This window comes from Pyrgilauda ruficollis, unplaced genomic scaffold (genome assembly GCF_017590135.1).
Source record: "Pyrgilauda ruficollis isolate IOZ18807 unplaced genomic scaffold, ASM1759013v1 scaffold48, whole genome shotgun sequence".
In the NCBI taxonomy this organism is placed as follows: Eukaryota; Metazoa; Chordata; class Aves; order Passeriformes; family Passeridae; genus Pyrgilauda; species Pyrgilauda ruficollis.
This window is the reverse complement of record NW_024526377.1, coordinates 2,966,401-2,992,134: the sequence shown is the minus strand read 5'-3', so window position 1 is coordinate 2,992,134 and position 25,734 is coordinate 2,966,401. Positions and strand designations below refer to the sequence as shown.

The following is a 25,734-nucleotide window of genomic DNA, read 5'->3' as shown; positions in this document are numbered from 1 at the left end:
ATCCCAACAGACAGCACGAGCACGGGGGGAGAGAAGATCCAGAATCAAGCTGGTTCAACCCCCTGCCTAGAGACCTGTAATATACTTTCTCTAGAGATAAAATGTAAACACAGAGAGCACACAAATTGCACTTGATCCTTGGGATCAGGCATTTCACTAAATGCAGGGCTTGGTTCACTGCTATTGCTCTTCAGGCTGGGAAACAGTGGGATGGCAAGTGACCAACCTGACTGGAATGGGCCAGACTTAGAGAAATGACTTCTGTTAAAAACACTAACCAAGAGACTGGGGAGGGAGCATGGTTTGAGCTGCAGAGGGGGCAGGAAGGAGAGGTCTTGTTTTCCTCAGAGAGCAACAAACTGCCCAGAGCACATGCAGCACCTCCTGGGCAGAGTGGTCACCCTGCCAGCCCCAAGGGCCCTTCACTCAATCCTCATTCACCTCCTCAGCCTCTCAGAGCAGCTGACAGGAGGGTCTGACTGGAGCACATTTCCAACCAGACTCTGAGCATCTCCCACAGCCTTCATCCCCTGTGTAAATCTTTGCCTTTCAGCATTAATAATTCACTTGAGACATTTACAGATCACAATAAAGCCTTACAAAACTCCATACAGAGCTGCAAATACCCATTTAATTAACTAACTTCAAGGAAAATTGTATTATTAATATGCTATTTATGTCTTCTCAGGGATCAGGCTGCAGCTCTGGGAGCTGCCAGCTTGTGAGGCAGGCAGCAGCATGCTCACAAAACAATGTGGATTGCATGGATGCAGCCAGCACCATTTCCTCTGTGCTTTACTGGAGAATATTTGGTTTTGTTCACCAACTGAGGTGTCAAAACTCAGTGAAGTAGCTCATGGAGCAGAAGGGATGCAACTGGGAAAGAGTTTCCTTCAGCACAGATGGGGAAAGTCACCTTCCAGGAGTTGGGCATTGGGTGAGAGCTGCTCTCTAAATATAAAAGCAATAAAAACTCCTTGTGGGGTTGCTGTGATCTGTCAGGTTGTATAAAAGCCCCCATGGATTCACCAGCAGGATACTAGATACAGAAGTGTTGGCTCTGGATTAAGACAGTGCAAAAAGGTCCATCCCACCCTGTGAACTCAACTACCTCATGAAATGGCATCAATACACTTTGACTCATCTTACAAAACTGTGCTGGGGAGAGCCACGTCCACACGGGCACGCCGCACCGCCCCAGCAATCCTGGGCTGCCCCGGCACAGGCACAGGAGCCCTGCTCTCTTGCCACGTGTTTGGCAGCACCCAGAGGCTCCCACAGCCCACCTGAGACCCCCAGGTTTCAGAGGTGGGGCTGCTTGGGGCCAGCAGGCCTCTCCTGCCCAGGAGCTGCGTGCCTCTGCAGACACGGCGTCACACCTGCACGCCTCGGCCGTGCATCTGGATCACCTGGGCCCGCAGGCTCTGGATCCCACTCAGGATGGTCTTCTGGTGCTCTGCCAGCGTGATGCCCAGGCTCAGGATGTCTCTGCAAAGTGAGCCCCACATCAGCCATGACACACAACCCCAGTGGGGTCTTTCAGACAAAACTCAGCTTGCAGCCACTCCAACAGGACACAACCTTCTCTCCACCTTCTCCCCCTCTTTGCTGATAGGCACGGGTTAACCATCACTGCCACACCCTGCCAACGGTGCAAAGGCAAGAGGAAGCAGGGCACTGCTGACAGGGCAGCCCTGGCCTGGCACTGCCCGGGAGGGGACACCCTCAGCAATAAAAACTGTCAGTGTCCCAAGAAACTTCCGAGCCTCAGCTGCCTGGGTAATTCCCAGCCACCATCTGCATCTGGAGACTTGACAGCTCAACAAGAGACATTGATTTTGAACAGATTACAGCATTAATTATCCACATTGTTGATGTGCATTTCACATCACCGTGACCACTGTGTGCCCCAACACTGACTGCTTCCAGACATGCACAAGTAAGAAATCCCCAACCTTTAGCCCCAGCCAAAGCAGCACTGACACTGACCAGGCATTCTGGGCTAACAGGAGCCTGCAGCAGGTGTGGGACAGCTCTGAGCCCACCACCCTGTGCTGCAGCACAAGAGGTTATCAGTAAATCACATGGATGTGGCTCTGCTCTCTGGCAGGGGCAGGAAACTGCTGTCGCTGCAGCCACGACACAGGGTTACAGCCAGGAGAAGGGGTCACTTACTGGGCTGTCATCCTGGCCACCGACTCCAGGTAGCAGTAGCCTGCAGCAGTGAAGTTGTCCTTGTATCTGCCCATTTCTATAGCTTCCAGCCACTCACCCACGGAGCTGAAGGACGGGAAGGCCGAGAAGGTTCTCTTGGAGAGGGGGATGGACGTGCCATGGGACCTGCCAGCAGAGAGGGTGGTGAAAGGGGAGTGGGGCACAGCAGGGCAGGGGGGGACGGGCAGCTGTGGCAAGAGGGTGGTCACCTGGGGCACGTAGAGCTGGGACACGTGGAGCTGGGGCACTTTGGGGGCTCCAGGCTCTGCACCAACTTGCTCAAGGCATTGTGGATCTGCGAGAACTTGGGCCGCTGGCTGCGGTCCTTCTGCCAGCAGTTGAGCATCAGCTGGTGGAGGGGAGGCTGGCAGTTGGCTGGGGCAGGCAGGCGGAACCCATCCTCCACAGCCTTCATCACCTGCAGGACGAGAGGGGCTGGGGTCAGGTGCTGTGATGAAAACCAGAGGCAAACCCTGGGGCAAACCCCTGGGGCAAACCCCTGGGGCAAACCCCTGGGGCAAGCCTCCCTCCTCACACCGGGCACAGCCACTCCTTCAGCAGCACCGTGCAGCTGCAGGGCACTCACATCCTGGTGGGACATGTCCCAGTAGGGTCTCTCTCCGTAGGACATGACTTCCCACATGACGATCCCGAAGCTCCACACGTCGCTGGCAGGACTGAAGTGGTGGTACTGGACGGCCTCAGGGGCTGACCACAGCACCAGGCTCTTCCCACGCTGCACAGGCAGAAGGGCAGGAATGATTTACTTGTCCAGCAGGATGTGGCCAATGCTGGAATTCCCAGGTAGCCACCCACTGTTCATCGTGCCCTGCGTGGCATCACAGGGTGGGCACCAAACCCATGTGCCATGAGCACATTTAGTGCTAAGAGAAAACTTTTCCCTCATTTGTTTCAAATGTCACATTTAGTACTAAGAGAAAACCTTTTCCTCAATTTGTTTAAAATGTCACATTTAGTACTAAGAGAAAACTTTTTCCTCAATTTGTTTAAAAAGTACAACTGTATGCTACACTGGCGTGCAAGTCCTGAAATATTAATGGGAGAGGAGAATGTCCCCAGGAAGAGCTGATGGCATTTTGTACACTGATATTTGAGGAAAACCACCTCACAGCTGTACAAACACAAGTCCCTCTGCCCTGATCTGTGCAGCGGGGTTGGGCTGGAGCAGGTGTGGTGCTATGCAGGTCCCTGACCAAACACATTGGATTTCTACCTGAGAAAGAAGTCCAAGGTGCAGAGTCCCTGTTCGTACTTGAAGAAGGAAATGGGAACCTAGGAAAAGTGTTGACAACAGAATGCAGCTCACCATGGTGGAGAAGATGGTTTCCATCTTGTCTTCCTGTGGCTGCCTGAACCCTGTGATCTTGCATGCCAGGCTGCTGCTCACCAGGACCTTGTGGGCAGCAAGGCTTTTGTGCACGTAGCCCATCTCTGCCAAGTACGCCATGCCAGAGGCGATGCCCTGCAGCATGCAGACGAGCTGCGTGCCTGTCAGCTGCCCCTCGTGTTTCTGTGAAAGCAGAGGAGGAAAAGCCAAAGGGCAGCCACGGCAACAGGGCCAGGAGAGTCCAAGCTGGGCAGACACCCAGTACTCACTCTGAGGAAGGAGTCCAGCAGGCCGTTCCCCATGTACTCCATCACTATCATCATGGTGCTCCCTGCACAGACAGACAAGCAGCACAGTGTCAGCGCTGCCATCACTCAGACTCTGCAGGGGTTACAAATCCACGTGCCAACCCCTGCACTGCCTGGCTTTTGGGGGAGATAAGGACATTTTGTCAGCCAGGTTATAATGAGCACTAGGGCCAAGGCTTCCCTGCCATTCCCAGCCAGGAACGGATTCCAGTATCAGAAGCTCCTTTCATCTGGACTCTGAAGCACATCACAAAGGACAGCACAGCCCAGTGAAAGCAAAAGCAACCAGCTCAGCCAGAATACTTCCTTTCATAATAAAAAGCCTAGTTAGAATCAGCTCACGTGCTCTGGTTTCTTTGGATTTACACGAATATCCATTTAGCTATCACATCCATAGCCTGGTTCTGCACACACGCTCAAGGGAGAGAGCTGCAGCAGTCAGTCTCATCTGTTTTACTGACAGAATCTCACTTCAATTGACTTTTAGTAAGAGCACACATGCTTGGCTGCTAAGCCAGTCCCACTACCTGCATTTATTAATCTAGCTGCAAGCTTTTTATTAATCAACAGCAGGCAAACCCAGCTGATGCATGTGGGAACAGCTGCTCTCCAGGTAGCCAGCTGCACCTCTAGCACCAGGTTACCTCTCCAATGCAGCAGCTTAAACCCACTCCTGTCACTGTCACATTTTCTGAAAAATCCTCTTTGCCCAGGATTCTTCTCCTGAGAAGCTTAGAAGCCTCAGAGAGAAATTAAAACAATAATTATCTGATTGCTCCTCCTGTGTTTTTGCAGCAGCCATCCCCAGCACGGGAGGGACTGATAACAGAGTGACCACTCCCAGGAGAGACTTTCTGAATTTGTCATCCTTTTCACAGCGGTGAAAGAGTGTTGCCATCCGGTATTGTTAATTTTGTGTGCTGGGGGTGTTTTGCTTGTTAAATAAACAGGTTCTTTCCACTTTTCTCCGAGGAATCCTTCCTGAACCAGAGTGGGGAGGGGCGGTGTGGGTTTGCTTTCTGGGGAGACCCCCTTTGGAGGTTTTCTCCCAAATTTGCCCTAATCCAGGACATATTCTTTAATATAATATAATATCATATCATATGGTAAAATAATAAATTAGCCTTCTAAGAACACAGAGTCGCACTCATCAATTCCTCCTTCGTCCTGCGGACCCAGCAAATACCCATTCCTGCTCAGGAGCCTCCTGGGACCCACGTACCTCTGGTGATGACCCCCTCCAGGCGGATGACGTTGGAGTGGTCAAACTGGCCCATGGTGCAGGCCTGGGCCAGGAAGGAGCGCTGCTGCTTCTCGGAGCAGCCGGCCCGCAGCGTCCGGACGGCCACGGGCAGCTCGCGCTTGCTGGGCAGCTTCAGGCACCCCCGGCACATCTCCCCAAACTCTCCTGCACAGCAGAGAAAGGGGTGAAACTTGCAGTGTGATGTTATGGTTTAACTCAGGACCCCGGGTCCCTCCCCTGAAGTTTCCTGCCCAGGTGTGTCAATCACCTCTCTCACACACCCTGACCCCTGCTGAGTACTGTCTGTCAATCCTGGAGTTCCAGAAGGGCACTGAGTGATTGGCAGATCCAAAGGATGCCCTCCACCCCTGGGGGGCATTGGTCCATCCAGGTGTCCCTTGTCCCCTGACACCTCCTCTCCTGTACCTGGTTGGTGGCTTCCTACCCCGTCCCTGCCCCCTCTCCCCCGGTAGAAGGGCAAGCACACCATGCAGTCAGAGTTCTGTTGGAGCTGTTGCTGGATTCAGAGGCCTGCGGGCCAGAATAAAAGCTCTGGATTAAAACCCTCCATCAGAACCGACTCCTTCCTTCACCAAGGCCTTACAGCTTCTCCAGCACAGGGAAACCTGAGGAGCAGACCCTGCACGGAGGCAGCTCCATCCCGCTGCCACCGGAGCCCCGGCACGCCTGGACTTGTCCCAGCACACCCAGCTGCATCTTCCAGCTAGCCAAAAGTGTCTCTGGGGTGAAACACCACAGCTGCCACTATTTGGTTCAGCAGCAGGGGCCAAGACAAGCCAAGGCAAGCCCTGTCTGCAATACTGGTCATATTCCAATATTAAACAGATCCCTGGCAGGATTGCTGCCACTCACACCAGGCCATCCTGAGCACTGTGCTGGCCCTCAGCCACCTCCAGAGCCTCTCAGTGTTCTCTCCATGCTCTGCTCCAGTGCATATCGTGTTTTAGCCCATGAGAGGAGGAGTAACCCCTGTCACCGAGGTCACACTCCGAGCCTGGCTGGTTCTGCCTCCTGGTCTGCTTCCCACAGAGCTGGACACAGCAGGGCTGTGCAATCCTCAAGGAAGGATTCCTGCAGTCCTCAAGGAAGAACATCCCACTGCACAGCCATGCGCTCCACAACAGGAGCTACGGGATTCCCAACATAAAAAACCAATATTGGCTTCACAGCAAAAAGCGTGTAGCTATGAACAGCTTTATTGATTTGGAAATCAGGTTATTGTTAGGTCAGCAGTGAGACAAACACACTCCCAATTTTCTTAGATTTAAATGTCTTCCTTACTAATTTCTTTCTTGATTTTTCAAACACCAGTTTGCTCATGAAAAGTACATGGGGCTCCTCTGAGCTGCTCCACACTGCAGTTCAGAGGCAACCTCATCCCCTCTTCAGTGTCCTCTCCCCTTCAACACTGTCCTTCAGCTGCAGGCAAAGCCCTCCCTCCTCCCCTCCTCCACCTCTGCTGCTGCTATAGCTGAATTTATCTTTAGGAAAACAAATGACAAAGAATGATCACGTTTCCCACATTCTGGCACACAGTAGCCATTAAGGCTCTAGGGTCCAGTCAGGGGATTTTAATTTGCTTTTAAGTTTTAGGCAGTGAAGTTGATGAAAATCGATAAATCATTAGGTTCACGTATTTATAAATAGTTTTCATGCTGCTGTCAAACTGCCCAGATGCAGATAATTGCTGATGCTTTCTGGTCTGCGTGGCGTTTGCTTGGCTGTGCTCAGTGCCTCAGGAAAACACCAGGAATGTGGAACAAAGCTTCTGGATAAAACCCTCAGCAGCCCCACTCCCATCCTCTGCTGCAGGCAGGTACCCCAGGACTGGAGCAATGTCATGGCTCTGCCATGGCCCAGTGAAAGGGGAGCACACCAGCACAGCCACCACCCCGTGGGACTTGCCTGTCCTGATAATCCTCTCAATTTTGATGCTGGCATTGTCCAGTTCCTTGGCAAAGAGGTGCACGGCCTGCATGGGGTCTTCGCAGGTGCTGGGGTCAATGTATGTCCTCCTGGTTGGTATTTTAACTGCAGGAAAGGCAGAAAGGGCAGGGGAGAGGGGCTCAGCAGCACTTCCACCCACCCATCCTGGGAAACACTATCCCAGCTCATCCATCTCCTGGTCTGTGGGCAGAACCAACGTGCCACCTTTCTATAAGCAAAGCAAAAGATTCAGTTCTAAGGTTTCTAAGATTTTTTTTTAGGATTGAGTGAATCCAACTGCTCTCTCCACTGGGTAAAGGAGAGCAGCCCCTTTGCTCCAGTAAAGCTCCCACCCTCCAAAGCTAACTGAAATGGTCAAGGCAGGCTCTTCTACTTCTGAGGTGCTTTGGGGAACAGAAAAGCATGTGTGCACTCCATGGGCTTGTGCCAGGAATCAAATAAACTCATCAGTCCCGACATCTGAATTCCCTCTGATAACTGCTGTCTGTAAAATTATTGCTGCTCAATAATCCAGAGTAGCCCCAGAAAACAAGGCTGTTTGCTTGTGTTCATGAGAAGCTGACAATAACTTATACACCCCACGGAAGCTGCAGGTATCCCCATTTCCTCTGGCAGGCAGTGACCCTCACGCAGCAAGGACAGACATTGGCACATGGAGCTGTCAAGCCCACGGTCCTCAGAGAGCCTTGCTGTGCTGGCCCCTGCTCTGGGATAACACAGGCTGACAGCACTTCAAGAGTGAGGGCTCAGGGCTGCTTTGGTGGGTTATTAACAATGATAAATACAGGTGTTGTGATGTCATGGCTTGCCTCAGTTACCCCGGTCCTTCCCCAGGTGTGTCAATCACCTCTCCTTTCTCCCACCCTGACTCCTGCTGGGCACTGTCTATCAACCCAGGAATTCCAGGGGGCCGCCGAGTGATTGGGCAGATTCAAAAGATGCTCTCCATCCCTGGGGGCCATTGGTGTCCTTTTTGCCCCTGAGATCTCCTGCCCTGTACCTGGCTGGTGGTCCTTAGATTCCTCCCCTTCCCCGAGTAAAAGGCAAGGAGACCACGCAGTCAGGAGTTCTGTTGGAGCTGTTGCTGGATTCAGGGGCCATGCGGCCCAGAATAAAAACTCTGGATTAAAACCCTCCATCAGAACCGACTCCTTCCTTCACCATGGCCTTACAGCTTCTCCAGCACAGGGAGGCCTGAGGAGTGACCCTCTAAAAGAGAAGCTCCAGCCCACCAGCATCGGAGCTCGGGCGTGCCTGGGCTTGCCTCAGGGTGCCCAGCTGCGACCCACAGCTAGCCAGGGTGTCTCTGGGTGCAAACACCACAGTTGCCACTATTTGTTTCAGCAGCAGAGCCAGATAAGCCAAGGCACGTTCCGTTCAGCAATATTGGTATATTCCAATACACAGGGATCCCCACAGTCACACCGGCCGTGACAGCCAGGCGCCACTTACAGTGGAAGTACAGCTCCTCGTCCCCATCCTGGCTGGCTTTGCTGTACCCACACTGCCTGCAAAGAGAATGAAGATGCACACCAGCAGCTGGGCAGTAGCTCCTTACCCCAGGTGAAACCCCCCTGGAGCACGCCTGGCCCTGCTCACCTCCTCCAGACCATCACACCGACCACCAGGGACAGCAGCACTGTCAGCCCCACGATGGCCACCACGGCGATGATGAGGACGGGGTTCTGCTCACTGGAGGCCACTGTCACTGCAGGAGGGAAGCAGAGCCACTCATCAACGTGCTCTGGGGCAGGTTTGAGGAGAGGAGCTGCCCTGGTCACTGCTCCCATGGCCAGCCTGTGTCCTCCAGAAGAGCTGTGGGAGTTTGGCTGCTTTTCACCATCCTCACAAGAATTCCAGGTTCTGGCTCAGCTTTAAGAGGCCAGGCTGGTGGGATCAGTCCAACATGCTGGGCAGTGCTGCAGGCAGCACAGACTGAGCAGCCCAGCACTGCTGCACCAGCTCCTGGTGCTGGTAATCAGAGCTGAGGAAGAATCCTGTTTATCAGAGGAACATATCAAAATTTATGGCCTTACAAATAGTTTTCTTTCATCACATTAATCCCTTTTCCTCCTGCTTTTGCAAACAGGGGTATTAGATAGCTACATTCTCTATAAAATTTTTATTGGCTTCAATTAATTCTGAAATGTCTTCTGTATGGCAAATGAAGGCAATTTAAAGCCCTGTTAAACACAATCTGTGGGAGCTGTTCTGAGCCAGCCAGCTCAGCCTTGCTCTTCCAGCCAGCATGGGGGATTGTGCCGAAGCCCAACATCCCTCCAGCCTTCTCTTAGTGAAATAAGATGCTTTTGGACCACAGTTATGAATGGGAATTTAAAAGGAGAAGTCTCAGCAGATAACACTGATGCTGGCTGCCCTGAGCCAGCCAAGGAGTAGGCAAGCCAAGTGTCCCCTGAGCCAGGACAGCAGCGGGAGGCAGGCAGCAGTCATGAGCTAAGCCTGGTTTTGGGCAATCTCAGCCAAAGAGCAGAGCCTGTCCCAGCCTCCTCGTGAGAAAGGAGCCAGAGAGCAACTGCCCTCATTGACTCTTCACTGAGAAGAGACAGGACAGGCTCCCCCAGGACAGGCAGGGCAGCAGGACCAACCTCATCAAAATCTAATGGGAAAATGCAAGCACAGGCAAATTCCTGGATGGCAGTGGCCCTTAGACCTGGAGGAGCAGAACCAGAACAAGTGCTGCTCCATGAAACCAGGAGCAGCTGGGGCATGAGCTGCAAGCACAGCCTCCCCAGAGCTCAGCTCAGAGCCCTGGCAGGGACACGAGCCCTGCTGCACTTACACTCTGCCAATGTCTCCACTTCAATGCCAGGGTTGAAGTTCCCATAGTCTGGAGAGGAAGATGTTCGGATTTGGAAAATGTAGAGGGTTCCAGGCTTCAGGTTATTGACTGTCACGGCTGTTGATGTGGTTTTCACAGTTGAGTAACTTTGATCTCTCTGATCCTGCGAAATAATGAGATACCTGAGATGGAGCTGGAGTGACAGCTGTGCCACAGAGCCAGCATGGCACAGTCGTGTCCTCAGCTCTGGGTCCCATGAGGACAGAGAGCCAAAGAGCCAGCCTCCAAAAGAAACAATACATTCACTGGATGTCTGATCAACAGAAATTACATGGGAAGGTCACAGGAAATGGCAGATGGAGGTGGATGGTGCTATGAAGACATGAAGGCAGAAGATGTGGTGGTGGGGAGCAGCTGTGCCACCCCTCACGGCAACTTCCCCCTGTGCCAGGCTGAGCTGTGGCACCAGCCAGCCCTTCCCTGCTCCACTGCTGCATTTTTCTGTGGCTTGAGATATAGAACAGAACAGCAGTATTGGAGCAAATCTGTGTGGATTGGAAAATAGCAGGTGGAGCCCCAAGAGGCATCCCAGCCCCACAGTGTGGCACAGGCAGTGTCCCAGCCCCACAATCCAGCACAAGCAGTGTCCCAGCCCCACAGTCCATCACAGGCAGTGTCCCCCAGCCCCACAATCCAGCACAGGCAGTGTCCCAGCCCCACAGTCCAGCACAGGCAGTGTCCCACAGCCCCACAATCCAGCACAGGCAGTGTCCCAGCCCCACAGTCCAGCACAGGCAGTGTCCCACAGCCCCACAATCCAGCACAGGCAGTGTCCCAGCCCCACAGTCCAGCACAGGCAGTGTCCCATGTGTCTACTGCTTAGCTCTAATCACAGTTCTGCTGTCTCTGAGGCCTGCCTTTTGCAGCTTTCCCAAAACCCTCTGGTTTTAAGGATTCCCACACCCAGAGCCTACCTTCTCAAAGTACTTGATCTCGTACTCAGTGCCATTGGCAGTCAGGAAGCCTGGCTCCTGCCAGGACAGGGAGACACTCTTCTGCTCCACTTTGTCTGTGCGGATGTCAGTGACAGGAGTTGGCACTGAAAATGCAGAGAGGAAAAGGGCAGTGACTGAGGGGCTGCTCCAGTAAAACCTTTCACTCCAACAGCTGCAGCGTGTGTGGCTTCTGCAGACACCAGTTCCCTCTCTCTGAATCAGGACTGGAATAGCTCTGAGCTGGTGGCCATCCCGTGGGAGAAGAGAGTGGTAAAACACAACAGTTTTGTAATCCTGCAACACTGCAATGGAAAACTGGCAAAAATCCTGACAGCACCCTCCACCCCTAGTGCTGCTGAGGGGGCTGAGGATGGGCTGGTGTCCTGGGCTCTGAACCCCTGCTGAGGATGTCTGGGAAAGGCAAAACACAATCTTTGATCAGGAGGGCTGGTGGGACACACCAAGGCCTCCTGAAGCACCTCACACCAGATCCACCCCATGCAGCTGGACTGCTGAGGGTATGACCCCTGCTCTGAGAGCAGCCTGTGCCTCAGGAGCTGCCTGTGTATTTCTGGTCAGCACAAACTCCCTCCCCGACATGCTTGCATCCATTTAGTTCACCCACTGCAAGACGCACTTGCCAATATTCCCATTTTAACCAGATTTGGCTCCAAACAAATCTCCAGACTATGCAGGCAGCAGCTCACAGCCTCAGGCACGGCAAAAGCTGCACAGGGATATTGACTGTTCCCAGCTTGTCCTACTTCCCATCAAATCAGGACATTCTCTGGACCCGTCTCTGTCCCACCTCCCCTCCCATGGAGAGGAACAAGTCCTTAGAAAGTAAACTTAAGTACCTGTGAAATTTTGTATTTATTACTTAGCTCATTAATCTTTGCTGAAATAAAAAGCCCTCATGATGTTTTATTCATGGTAATTTGCTCCTTGATTCCAAATCATTTTGGCTTCCTGTGAGAGGGGTCAAAGGGGCTCCTGTGCAGCTGCCATGGCCCACACATGGCTCCCTCTGCTGTGACCCACCCCAGGGTGTGGGACAGAGCCCAACATTGTCCCCCAGCTCTTGCCTTGGGTCCTGTAAGATAAGCTAAGTGTTCCTTACTGTGTTGTATGATCCCCATCAATAAAATATCACACAGCTGCCCTCCTGTGTCTCTGAACCCTGGAAATGGACTGGAGAGACCTGACTGCATGGTCCTGACTGTTAACAAAGTCAGCAGGAAAAATCCTACTCACTCACAGATGTGCTTTAGAGCAGAGCCCATAGTACATGACAGAAAAGTAGGTGCCAGCCTCAAACATGTTTAAAAAACATTAAAGAAAATCACACAGACTATAAAGCATTTCACACTGTGAAAAAAATGTGTTTCCCATCAATATTTTAAGCTCTTCTATCATTGCCTCTATTCAAAAAAGCAAACATTAAATTATTCACCACTCTGCCTGATTTTATAAACTCCATTCCCCTCTACGTGGGTTTTCTCCTGTTGATTAACCAGCATAGCAGCAGAACAGCATAAAACTACATGTGGCAGCGTGTCCTTCCCCAGAACAACTCACTGCATCCAGCAGCTGCACTTGGGCACCTGCTTGTGCCAGAGAGAGCCACCTCTCCCCTCCTTCACCAGTCACTAACATCCCAACCCAGAACACGCCTCAGAGATCTCCATTCCAAAGCAGAGAAGCTGCCTCACCAGTCAGCAGGCAGCCCTTTCAGGGCAAAGACCCCAGGAGCTCAGCCCCAGAGCTGGCTCATCCTGCAGCCCCACTGCCCCAGGGTGACTGAATCAGCCCTGGGCATACACAGGCAAATCTACTTTGGAGCACCAAATTCAGCTCAACCCCCTTCTCCAGCCTCAGGAAGGAGGATGCATTCTGGTACTGGTTGCATTATTAATCAGCAGCAGATTTAAAAGCTCTTTAAGGCAGGAGCCTTGTATTCCTGCCGGGAATACAAATGACAGTGGCCTGGAGTGCACATTTACATGGCTAATGCAGCTCCACTCCTGCAGGCAAACAGTTCCCCTCACTCCTCAAACACTTTTATTTAGTCCCATGCTGGGGACAGATTAGAAAAAACACAGTATTAATTTTGCCACCTGCAGACTAAATTGCATCTCCTCTTTTCGCTGCAATTACAAGGAACGATGGACAATTCCCTCTGGTGACTGCTGGAGGGGAAGGACAGCACGGAGCTGCACTCGGAGCTGGATTAGAGGAGCAGGATCTGACAGCTAAATAAGGTGTTGTTTCTTGTTTAATTTTTCCTCTGAACCTGCTTATCAGCAGACAGGGCTCCCCTGCGACTTCCGAGACCACAGCACGACAGCCACCGTGGAAGGCAGCACTGCCCAGGCATCCCTGGAGTCTCCCTCCTCCTGACCTCTGGCCCCATCCAGCACTTCTGTGGTGGGCTCTAGTGACAAGGAGCTGCAGAGTCAGGACTCCAAGAAGCCTGTGGAGCAGCTCCCCAGGCTGTCCCTGCCAGCTGTGGCTCCGTGTCCTGCCCATGCAGGGTCCCCTCCTCACATTGAGTTCTTTCAGACAAACTCAGCTTGCAGCCACTCCCCCAGGACACAACCTTCTCTCCACCTTCTGCCCCTCTTTGCTGATAGGCACGGGTTAACCATCACTGCCACACCCTGCCAACGGTGCAAAGGCAAGAGGAAGCAGGGCACTGCTGACAGGGCAGCCCTGGCCTGGCACTGCCCGGGAGGGGACACCCTCAGCAATAAAAACTGTCAGTGTCCCAAGAAACTTCCGAGCCTCAGCTGCCTGGGTAATTCCCAGCCACCATTGCATCTGGAGACTTGACAGCTCAACAAGAGACATTGATTTTGAACAGATTACAGCATTAATTATCCACATTGTCGACATGGATTTCAGTTCCCTCAGGAGTACACGGTATCGAGCAAGGGGCTGAGATTTCCCCCTGCCCCAGGGGAAAAGCTGTTCTTAGCAGCCAAGGCATGGGCTGGCATCACTGACTTGCTGCTTTGCTCCCTAAGAGAACGGGGCACTCACTGCCCACAGCTGAGCTTGTGCCCAGCTCAGACCTGGGGGCTCAGGCAAGGTGGGAGCTCCATGGCACCGGCCCCTCTGCCTGCACCAGGCTGGAGGAATGGCTTTTTATCAGACTTCTCTAAGCTCACCACACCCCAGCCTGTTCTCTGTCCCCCTGGCCTGAGCTCAGGAGGCAGAAGACCTTCCCAGAGCTAAATCCATCCTTGAACAGCAAAGATCCTAATGAGGAATGACACCTCTGCTGAGGAGCAGTCTGCAGCCCAGCATCCCCCAGTGGAGCCACAGGGATTATGGTATGAGGGGAGAGAAAGCAACAACGTGCACAAAAACCATTTGATCAAGTGGTAAGAAAATTATTTGTAACAAGATCAAAGTTTAATCTCTTCAGATGAAATTGTTGGCCGCTTCCTGCCAAGAGGTACCTGAGGATCATCTGTCTCCATTAACTGTGGCTTGGGAAAGGGTTTTCATGCAAATTAATAATGTAACTGCAGAGGAATGGACAAGGACACGACAAGCCAGAGCCGACTGTCCTTCAGCAGAGCCAACAGCACAGGAGGGACCCGACGGTCCTTTGGCACAGACAACAGCTGAGGAGGGACTCCTCAGCCAACCCCTCTGGTCAGAGACCTGCCCACAGGCATGGGCACTCACTCCCCTTTACCTGAGGGAAATGCCAAACTGGACATGGAAGGGGACAATTACAGTAAGAACTGTGTCACAGACCAGCGCAGGATAGAGAGTGCAAATCAATTTTTTTGTTTCTGAAGGATAGCCAACATTTGAATTATCTGTTTTAAGGAGGGTTTTCTGATGAATGGGCTGGAAGTGCTGCTTCATCAAAGGGGGTTTTATAAATTCAAACTGCAGCCAGATCACAGAGCAGACTTGTCCCTTCACAGCCCAGGCTGTCACCACTCCTTGCATCCCAGAGGCATCAAATGGAACCCTCTGAGAGTGCCATGGGCCAGCCTTCATCTGCCCCTCTGCCCAGCAAAGCACCCAGGATAAATATGCCTGTGCCCCCAGGACAAACCAAGCAGGAATGGGGTGATAGTAAAAGATTTTAAAATCACAGAAAATTCGGGGAGTTAGAAAGAAAGTTAGGCTTAGTAGGCCCTGGGAAAACGTTAAAGGTAGGCCCTGGGAAATGTTAGACCTTGTGTTTGCTAGATTATGTGAAACTGCACCTGTGTAACCAGTGTATGATAAATGATATGATTGTTAGATGTGATGGTTACTTAATAATTAGATGTAATTATTGTTTAATCATAAGAAGAATCATGAGAAACTATGTTCAAAGGTTTGAGGGGGATCACGAGAAACCCGTGCTTGGACGAAATCAATGTATACAACAGAACAATGTAAGTTTAATAATTAATATGTAAGTTATAGAATGATAGAACATAAAACATGTTCAGCCCGAACCCATGTCAGAGTCAGATTTGGGTCTGTGTACCCCTGACACCCAGAGCTCTTTAATAAAAGCACCTGCATATAATCATTCTGTGATTGTGTGTCTGAACTCCGACGGGGCACTGCCACAGCACAGGCCTGAGGATGGTGACCACAGCACCCACAGGCTCTGTGTCCTCCCAGCAGCAAAGCCACCAAAACCCTGCCTGCAGAGCAGACCCCTGTAAGAGAAAGTCTGGAGTTTCCCTCATTTGCCTCATGATTGTCACAAGGGCCCTGATGACCCCGGACAGGAACTCTGGCCTGGCTGAGGCGGATGTTTTCTGGATGTCATGCCAAGTGATTGTTTGCAATCACCAACGAGCACAGGATCACTGGTGATTGCACTGGTGATTGCTCACTGGTGCCTTCACAGCACACTGCTTTGAACAGGTTCTGAGAAACGGTGGCTTGTCCTTGCACACCTTCACCTGCCTCACAGGTTCTGACAAGCGGTGGCTTGTCCTTGCACGCTCGCTCCTGCCTCACAGACCGAGGGGTCTCAACACAACGGCCCATGAATCTTCCCCACCTTTTGGCTGATGCCACTCACTTTGGATTGAGACTATATAAACTGCAGCTTTGGACACGACTTTGGTGAGCCCCCACGGACGATGGTGAATCTGTGTGGCTGCACCATGACGATTCCGTCTCATTGGTAGCTACATTCCCCTTCCCCCCTTTTTCTTTCTGTCCTTTATTTCCTTTTCAATTTCCTCTCGATTTCCTTGTAGATCCCTCTATCACATTTGCTGCTGGCCCTCAATAAAGGCGCATTTGCTGCGATTAAATGACAGTCCCCTGCCATTTGTCTTTTGCACTCTCGGGATCAGCAAACGAACCATCACAACCCCGCTTGCCCTAGCGGATTGTGACACCCCCACACCCCAAAACTGACCCACCAGAGCAAAGCACCCCAGGGAGGGAAAACAGCACGCTGTCCCCGCGTGTGCCACGTACCTGCAGGGCCCGTGGACACGTTGACCTCGGCGTACTGCTGGCCGGCCAGCGGGCTGACGGCCGAGACGCCGTTGAGGGCCAGCACGCGGATGGTGTAGTTGGCGTGAGGCAGCAGGTTCACCAGGGTGACCGTGCGCCCCACCAGCCCCGTCTGCTGCGGCACGAAGCCCACGCTGCTGCCACACTGCTGGCAGCGCCCCGCTGGCACCGCGGGGCACCGGCCACACCACAGGCTGTAGGTGAGGTCGCTGCGGCCGCCCGCGTCGGCCGGGGCGCTCCACTGCAGCACCAGGGAGGACTGGCGCAGGCTGTACACCAGGTTCCTCGGGGCAGAGGGTGGGCCTGCAAGGAAAAGAGTGTCAGTGTATAGGTGTAGGGATGTGCTTCCTGTTGGCGGAGTGACTAAATTATTCTTTGTTTAAAAAGGGGAAAAGCACACAAGTTTCTCTCTCAGTTTCTCTCCCTACACCTCGTAGGACCTTTGGGATTTCACCTCAGACCTGTGGCTGTCTGACCAAGAGGTCCCACCTAGGTAATTCACTAAAAAAGGAAAAGAGCAAAGGAAATAATCACTTTTGTGGGGTGTTCTAGCAGGAGCAAGAACCTCTTGCCTCTGCAAAACCTGGCTCGGTTTTTCTCTGTAAGAGCTTTGTAATCTTGCCTTTTATTAAACCTTTCTATGTTTCCAACACTACCTCAGAAGCCATCCTGCTAATTTTATGTCGTTTGGGGTTGCTGAGCTATCTCAGGTGTGATGGGTTTCTCTGGGAGCTCATAAGACCTGGCTCAAAGAGTAACACATCACAAACCTCAAGATCCTCTCTGGGAGCAGCACAGCAGGCACTGGAGGTAGAGCACAAGGGCACAGTCCTGGACAGCCACAGCCAGGGGTGGCACAAGGGGACATGTGGACAGCAACAGCCAGGGGTGGCATGAGGGGACACAGAGGTCCTGGACAGCCACAGCCAGGGGTGGCACGAGGGGACACGGAGGCACTGGTGTGTGCAACACAGTGGGACAGAGGATCCCAGCTGCAGGGACGTGTGTGCACCACAAGCCACAGCTCACAGTGTGCATGGGGAGCCCCTGGCTGGAGCCCTGAGCAGCACTGGCCCCAGGAGCCCACTCCTGGTCAGACACTGCCTGGCCATGCTCTGCAGAGACAGAGGGTTCCTCATCCCTGTGCTGGCAGCTGGACAGCATCCATCACCAGAGCAGCTGGAGTCCAGTCCGATTAACTAGAGGCCATTTAATTAAAACCTGTGAATTATAGTCACTAAATGACTGTGCCCCAGTTTATCAGGGAGTCTGCGAGCCTGACTGCACATCTGCCTGATGTGTCTGATCAGTCTGGGTTGTAGGGACAGCCCCTCCATCCCCTCCCCAGTGCACAGACCCCGAGGTGAGCACACAGAGCAGGCAGGCACAGCCCTGGGCACTGCAGGACAGACAGAGTGCTGGACAGACAGAGACCTACGTGTGCAGGAGGCAGATGGTGGGTCTGAAGGAGACCTGGAGTAATTTGTCTGGCACAAACAGAACGTGGAGGCTTCCTCAGGTGTGAAGCTGTGCTCAGGGCATGGAGAACAGAGAGGGAGACGGAGGGAGAGCTTGTAAAACCCTGGAAGGCAAGCTGAAAGAGAGAGAGGCTGTTAAGGGGAGAGCAGCACAGGATAAATTGGGACATGTCTGGTGACTGCATTTCCCTGGAGCCTCCTGTGCTGCCCCTGGCCAGCAGACACCACCCTCTAAGCTGCTTTCCCTGAGCACCTGCATGATCCTGGCACCAAGAAAGATGTCCCTTGGTTTTACCCATTTGGGTTCTGTAGCTCTGCACTGACTTTCATAGTAAATGTCATTCCCTATCTAGGGTGCTAGATAAACTAGGAAAAAATAGCAAATGTTAAAATTACTCCTGAAACTTCCAGTTCCCTCTTTAGAATTGAGAAACCAAATCAGAACTGGTAGTGTATTCATAGAATGGAGACAGATTGTGCTTTTTTCCTTTAGTTAGGCAGCACTGACCACCACACAGGGCAGAAACATCACTGCATCAGACACGACAGGAAAATCAATCCTGTTTACAAACATGATGGGATCCAAGCATTAAACCCAGACCCCATCCCTCAGATGTGCCTGTCACACAAACCTGACACCTCATCGCAGGAAACTGAACATTTCCAATTAGAAGTGTCTTTCAGAATAGTCCACCCTGTTTTCTAACAGTCAGAAGTAAGTTTACAGAAGTGTCTGTCATTAATAATGGCACAAAATGCCCCAATTTGCATGTCCCAGGAGCAGGCACCACAACCCCATGTGAGTGTGTCCCACGAGGAGCCACGGGCTTTACTTCCTAATTTTTTTTTTAACTTGGCTGTCCAAAACTTGCCCTTGAGAAGAACAAAAGTGCCCAGCACACGTGATGCATCATATGTGTGTCTCTGTTTCTTTTTTCAGACAAACTCCCACCCTCTTCCACCTCATCCTACGAGTGTTTTTCTTGGTCTCCAGCTGGTTTAGGTGTCCCTGTCATTTCACAGTGCTTATTTCTGCAGTGGGTATGTGACAGCTCTCGGGGGATCAGGTCATCAATTTATAGAATGAAATTCTCTTTTTTTGTACACTGCTTTCTATCCTGTTCCTGGTCCTCTGGTGCTACCACACGTAAATTATTAAACAATAAAATTCAATAATTCATTGTCCCAGAGCCAAAGAGAAGCAGTCAGATGGGTCAGATGGATCAAGTGCCTCTCTCCAGCTCCACACTGCTGACCACAGAAGCTCCTCAAGCGGGCCTGGTCCCTGTCACTGGCAGAGGGAGCACATTCCCCCCTCTGTGTAACACTGTCTGCACCCTGCCAAACCAGCAGCACAGCGAGCTGCACTCGTCTGGGAGGCAGCTTGGCTGATAACCCAGCATGAAGTAACCTTGGGAAAGGCTTCTCTCTGCACCTCACCTGACACAGCTCCTCAGGCAGGAGCGGGTGTTTTCGGAGAGAGCAACGTCCTCTCTCATTCCCAGCCTGTGCCACAGGGAAAGCAGGGGTGACTGAGGAAGCAGACCTGGAAAATGCATGGTTTCCTACTCCAGTGGCACAGGACAGCTTTCCATTTCCCTTCCCAGTGAAGTCCTACCAGCAGCAGCACTGAGTGTGCCAGCATGAATTAATAACAGCTGCAGCCTCACTCAAAATGCCTATACAGGCATTTATAATTAACACTACAACTCGGTTGTCTTCCAAAATCAATTCCTTTCCAGTTTTGGTCATGGAATTGTATCTGACAAAGTTCATCTGCTTTAATGTGTGTTAATTTTCTCTGCTGAAGCAGACATTCATAAAAATGCTCTTTAGGAAAGCCACAGCTGGGGAGACAGGCAGCCAGCACTGGGGGTGCCACAGCAAGAACCAGGACAGCAGCACAGGCTGAGGCACCCCAGCAGCCTGACAATGCCAGTCCCTCCCAGCAAAGGGCAGACTGGGAGCACTGGGCCCCTCCAGCTCTCAGACTTGCATCCAGCCCTTTGAGCAGCACTCAACCCTGCAATCTCACCACTGTCACCCAAGGTGTTCACAATGCATCTCTCACAGGAGCTCTTGCTCCTGCTGACCCCTCCCTGGACCAGGCTGGCACAGCCCTACTCCATCCATCTAAATCCCATTATCAAGTCACTGTTTATTATGTTCCAAACATTTCATCAGTGCTTCAGAGGCGAAGTGCCTCAGGCCAGCACAATGGGAAGGAGGGAGCAGCAGTCCCAAGGAGGGACAGACACTGCCAGCCAGTGCCCATGGATGAGGACAGGCTGCCCAAACCAGACAGGGCACCCTGTGTAAATCACTGACAGGACAGAGCTTCAGTGGTGCACTGAGGTGGACAAAGAGCCTTGCTGAAAAACATCCTCGGGTAGCAGAGAGGCTGCTGCCCTCTCCACGCTGAGTTTGAGATCTCACCTTGCCTTACTGCACCAGCTGTGATCAATACTGCAGGCAGAGAGAAGGGACAGCAGTCGTGTCCAATCTGTGAGCCAGCGTGAGAGGGACAAAGTCAGCATGAAGAGCAATCAATGCAAGCACTGAGTCAGGCTCTTCTCACCTCATGTCTGCCAGGATGGGAGCTTCAGGCTGTACCACCCCAGAGAATCCAAAAGCACCTTGCCTTCCACACAGTTTGGAGGTTTTTAACAACTGGTTTTCAACAAGCAGCCTATGGTCCAACACATTGCCAGCAATTCTGACACCTCTAGACAATGCTACTCTGTAATTTTTGTCCTTGTTAAATAATTTGTGGAGTACTAAAATGAAAACCTGTGTCCAAGGGCAAGATCCTTGTGCATCCCCAACAACAAACTCTTAACAGCCAAAATTAAATTTAGTGATTTAGTCCAGAACAAAGACAGTCTTGAAATATCTAACAGAGTGCATTTGATGAATCCAGCCAGGACTGACAGAACCTCCTTGCTATTTATGCCAGAATGTTCCTCAAGGACACACTGAAGCAGGCACATCTGCTGAGCCAAGTGCAATTCACTGCTGTCTCTCAGCTCCCTAATGCACCCACCCAACAGTCCCTGGTGAAGGACTGGCTGACCAGCCTCTCCAGGGCCCTCTGAGCACTTCAGCTCACATAAACCCCCTCAGCTGTGGGCAAGACACGTCCCCTCTGGATTTCAACAGCCCATCCAGCCCATTCACCCAGCAGCCAGATATCCATGACCTTAACCTCACAGGAATTCTGCAAACAACTTGTGATGCTTGTAATTGTCAGAGTAGCTTGCTCTGAAATGAAATGTCACGGAGCGATTTGTGTCTGGATCTGTCACCACTTCCAAAGCCATAATTATTTCAGACACACTGTGAGCAGCAATGGAACAATGTGCAGTCCCAAATGATGAATACCTCCAAGCCTGGCCATTACTGCAGAGAGATTTTACATGGCTGCTCCATGTGTGTGAGCAACCAACACCCAGCTGATCCCACCTCACAACCCCCCTCAATGTGCCCAGCTCCAGAATTCCTCTGGAATTTCCTCCAGTTCCACACAGCTGCAAGCACAGGGTCTGACTGTAGGATGCCTGTGGCTGCATCCGTGATGAAAGTAAAACCTGGTGCTTTGTGCAACTTGCAGAGCCCCAGGAGGGAAAATAAACGTATGCATAATCCTCCAGCATCAGTCAGCAGATAAAGTACACTCCAGGAGCACTTACAGGTTTGTAAGTTAATGTATAAAAGATGAAACAAATCAAAAGCTCCAAGTGCTGTACATTTGGATCTATCTTTTTTCTATTTAAACAGAAAAGCAGACCTCAGGCTTCAGGAGGTAGCTTTGCAGTAAATGACAAAATATTGTCATTTATTATTTTAGATTTCTCTAACTTTCAATTGAACTATTTCTTTTCCACCTAAGGACACTGCAGTGACACAGTGGTGTGGTGGGACATATCCAATGGACAGAAGAGCATCTGGCTCACCCCACATCCCACTCCCACCCTAAACCTCTGCTTTCTCCCTAAGAGAGATACAAATAAATCTTCCTTGTGTCTTGTCCACAGCAGGTTGAATTCAACATGATGCCCAAAAATCCACCCAGTGATGCAGACAAGGAGGGGGAATTTCTGTTATTCCCCATTTCAAACAGCACCTGTGGACAAGACTGTCACTGAAGCCACCTCCTGTGCAAGGTTTTAAAGAGATGAGCAACACTCATCTCTTTAAAAGGCCATTTAAAAATCCTGACAAAGCACTAGAAACAATTTCAACTCTAAAACTGTTCCAGTGACGTCATTTCCATGTAGACAAGGGACAGGGACACTAATTAGCCCATCATTGGCCAGACCAAGCAGGGCTCCAGGTGCTGGTGAGGGGCAGCAGAGCATGGGACACAGCAGCAGGCAGAGCTGGCTCCTGCCAGTGCTGTCAGAAGTGGAGAAAAATGAATTGAGGAGGAAACTTTGCCAGAGCACAAATTTACGTTTCTGTCAAAGAAGAGTGGCTGGCAGCTATTTTTGGTAACTGGCCTCCATCATATTAATGCAATGTCTGGTTTAAGTTGTCTTATTTGCAGCAAATCTGGCTGGTAAATATTAACCTTGAGCTTTGTTGAAATTCTCCTTGCAGATATTACTAGGGATTGGATAGAAGAGAGGAAGCAGAAGGAGACAACTTTGAATGAAAATGTTAGGCAGATCTCCCACATCACGGCTTCATTTACACAAAAACTATTGCTACACATCAAAAACAACCAGAATAAAGGGGCTACAGCTCACACCTGACAAAATTAATGGCAAAAAGATATCAAAGCTGGGAAGGCAAGTGAAAACAAAACAGGGATGGGCAAGGGATCATCCACAGAGCACAGGACTGCCCAATTGCCTGCCATGCATCTTCTGGGAACAGGTTTTATGGTCAGAGTAAGCACAGAGCAGCAGCTGGCTACAGAGATACATCAGACAAGACAAGTCTGAGTGTATTTTCAGTGACAAATTCTCCTCTTCTTTGTGAGTGGGTGTTAAACAGACACTAAAGTTGTGCAGTCCCACCCCAGAGGTGGCTGTACGCCAACAAACACCAAAACAATTCATCAGAAACATGCAGACTTGTCAGGAGTGCTGGAGCAGTGGTGCAGGACAGGAGGATGGACATGGAAAGACCCAGCTTTCCTGCAGCCAGAATTAGCAGAGTCAGAAGTCCTATTGGCCTTTTAGTCATCTCTCCTAATTTCAGAGTGAGGACACAAACCTTCTCTTGGTACAGGACGCTTTCAGTAATTAAATCAGGGTTAGAGGGACACCAGCTCTGCCACCAAGGTTAAACACCTTCACCAGCTCATCTCCTGCTTCCTCCACTGCTGCCACCACCACAGTCCTGCTGCCAGCACCACCCTCAAGCACCACCCTGGCCCCCATGCCACCCCACAGGCACCAGCAAAGCCCCCACCACCCCCAGTCCACCACCCAGACCTCTCAGGCCCACAAGAGCTGCAACAGAGACTCTGGCCAAGAAGTTTTGTGGGCCAGCAGGATCCACACCCTCTGAGCCCTCCAAAGCCATTCCACAGGGTCACGGTGGTGGAGCCAGGTGTGTTGTGCCACCAAACTGCCAAAGCATCCACCTGCCTCCAGCCCAAGGGCTTTTGTCCTCACTGAAGCTTTCATCAGAAATCTTTTAAAGCTATTCACTTAGCACTATGCTAATGCAGGGCTGCAAACAAACCCAAAACTTTCAACCCTTAAAAACTATTTTCTGATATTTGACCCGACATCAGACGCTGCTCTACAGAGAATGACTAATGACCTGCTTTCTGTGAGAGGGGAGAGAAACTTAATTATGTCCATTAAATTACTTCAAATATTTTTCCTCAGAGAATATGAATTATTTAAACTCAACACAGAGAAACCTGAAACATTAGCAAAAGCCTTCTGGGACTCACTATGTAAATCCCCACTCCAAACAGATGTGGAAAGCATGGCAAGCTGCCATGCAGCCACTGAAGCAATCAACAGCACTGAGATTTCAATTTGATAGCTTTAATAAGGTCTTCTTAAGGAGAAGCCACTGCCCAGAGCACTGGGAAGGGCATCCCACCACCTGGAGGAAGGCAGCACCACCAGCACAGTGAAAAGCCTGGAGGTGCTGCTGAAGGGCAGAAAGCTCACTCTCCTACTGCACCACCTGCCTCCAGTGCAGGGCAACTCCACCTGCCTGGGACTTACTTAGCTGTTTTCCTCTCAATCTGTTGTTGAGGTGAAAAGGGAGACATCCAAGGTATCACCTGGACACCGGGCATGGGTAGCAAAGGGTCTTTTCAGATGTATTTTACTGAAGAATTCACCTCCTTTCCCAGGTCCCAGCTGGCAAGAAGGTGCCATGGGGTGGCATTAGCCCAGCAACTCACTCCATTCAGAGGCTCCACACTCTGAGGAAGAGCACGACACCCAGCATCCCACACCTGGCTCTCACCTGCCTTTGAAAGAAAGGTCACAGCCTCAGGTTCATTAGTGGGATGCCTTGTTAAGGCAGAGGGTACATCCATGATGTAACATAACCTTAAACATAACCTTGTGAGCCGTAAAATCACCAAATTATTAAACCGTGTCCAAAGCGTATCAATAGGGATATTAATGTTCTAGAGTAATTTTAACATTACAGATAAAGCTGTGGGAAATTCCTGACAGCACCCAGAGCTCTGACACATCTGCCCAACCAGCACCAGGCTGCAGAGCAGCCCCATGCCCTCCAGCTGCCACCCTCCAAACAAACCTCTGGTGCTTCACTGGGGAGCTGCCATCACCCAAACCAACATACTGCTGCAAAAGACAATGCCACCTGTCCAAACTGTGCTCAGGCACCAGAGAGGTCCGGCAGCAGCATGGACTGACAGACAAAACCTGCCAGGAGACCAATGGCCACGTTTACCTCTGCATGCCCCGTCCTTCTCCTCAAAGCCAGGGCTGCACATGCATTTCCCTACGGGCACCAGCCACTCGCCCTCTGCGCTGCAGTGCATCCGAGGGGGGTTATCCACGTCCACCTCAGCATGGGCAACACAAGTGCCCTTAACCTCCACCAGCGTCACAAAGGCCGTCTCTGCCACCGTGTCTGGGAACGTGGCCAAGTTCTGCACGGTGCTCAGACACTTCTTGTAATAAACCCGCACGGAGACCAGCGCCACGCAGGCGCCCACGTCCTGGAAGCCCAGGTGGAAGCCTCTCTTGCTCAGGTGCCCAATCTCCCTGAGCTCAGTGTTCAGCTTCATCTTGCGCTCGCCCAGGTCTCCCTGCGTGAAGCTCTCGTCGGCAGCGATGGTGTCGATCTTGGTGTGCTTGCCCTCACGGACGCTGCGGCCCAGGTCGGAGTCAGACTCCACGTAGTACAGGTTGAAAGTCTCCTTGCAGCTGCTCGTCACGCCAGGGATGCTGTTGCAGTCCCGCAGGGTGAACTTCAGCTCAATGAAGATCCTCTGGCCGTCACGCCTGGCGATCCAGCCCGTCTGCAGCCAGTTGTTCTGGTTGGGCTCCATGACGTTGCAGACCTGGTACGTGCGTATCGGCTTGTAGGTCTCATCCACGCCACTGATCTCTTCCCACTGGGGACAGAACACAAAGCTCGGGAGCTGGCCCAGCAGAGACACGCCAGACAGCATAAATGTCACTGCCACAAGCCCCCCGCCACAGCCATTATGCTGTAGGCACTGGAAGTCCTCAGCCCACCAAACCCACCAGCTGCAGTAACCCTGCTCCTGGGCCACCCAACAGCTGAGCTCTACAAAGAGGTGCAGACGTGAAAACACAACCAGAAAGGCAGCGCTGGCAGTAGGTCTTGGAAAACAAAGCCTGATTCTGGACACATCATCTGCTGAGGAGCCAGAGCCTTCATCTCCCACACACTCCTCAGATTTTCTGT

At 51.7% G+C, this 25,734-nt stretch overlaps 1 protein-coding gene across 6 annotated transcripts; it reads right to left on the bottom strand.

Moving 5' to 3' along the window:
• Positions 1–1,373: 1,373 nt before the first annotated feature.
• EPHA10 (EPH receptor A10) lies at positions 1,374–25,366 on the bottom strand. 6 transcript variants are annotated; one of them, XM_041479326.1, is made up of 15 exons: positions 24,748–25,366; positions 17,811–17,966; positions 16,334–16,675; positions 10,856–10,980; positions 9,876–10,044; positions 8,681–8,789; positions 8,530–8,589; positions 7,040–7,149; positions 5,093–5,278; positions 3,832–3,893; positions 3,542–3,745; positions 2,801–2,950; positions 2,433–2,632; positions 2,176–2,340; positions 1,374–1,488 (listed from the first exon to the last, which is right to left on the bottom strand). In XM_041479326.1, exons 1-15 carry the CDS (start codon positions 25,349–25,351, stop codon positions 1,374–1,376), a joined length of 2,757 nt encoding a protein of 918 aa, XP_041335260.1. In that variant the 5' UTR covers positions 25,352–25,366. The 6 variants fall into 6 exon arrangements, with proteins under 6 accessions (XP_041335260.1, XP_041335257.1, XP_041335259.1 ...); XM_041479323.1 differs by having other exon boundaries at positions 7,040–7,165; positions 8,534–8,589; XM_041479325.1 differs by having other exon boundaries at positions 2,448–2,632; positions 7,040–7,165; positions 8,525–8,589; positions 9,882–10,044.
• Positions 25,367–25,734: the final 368 nt, after the last annotated feature.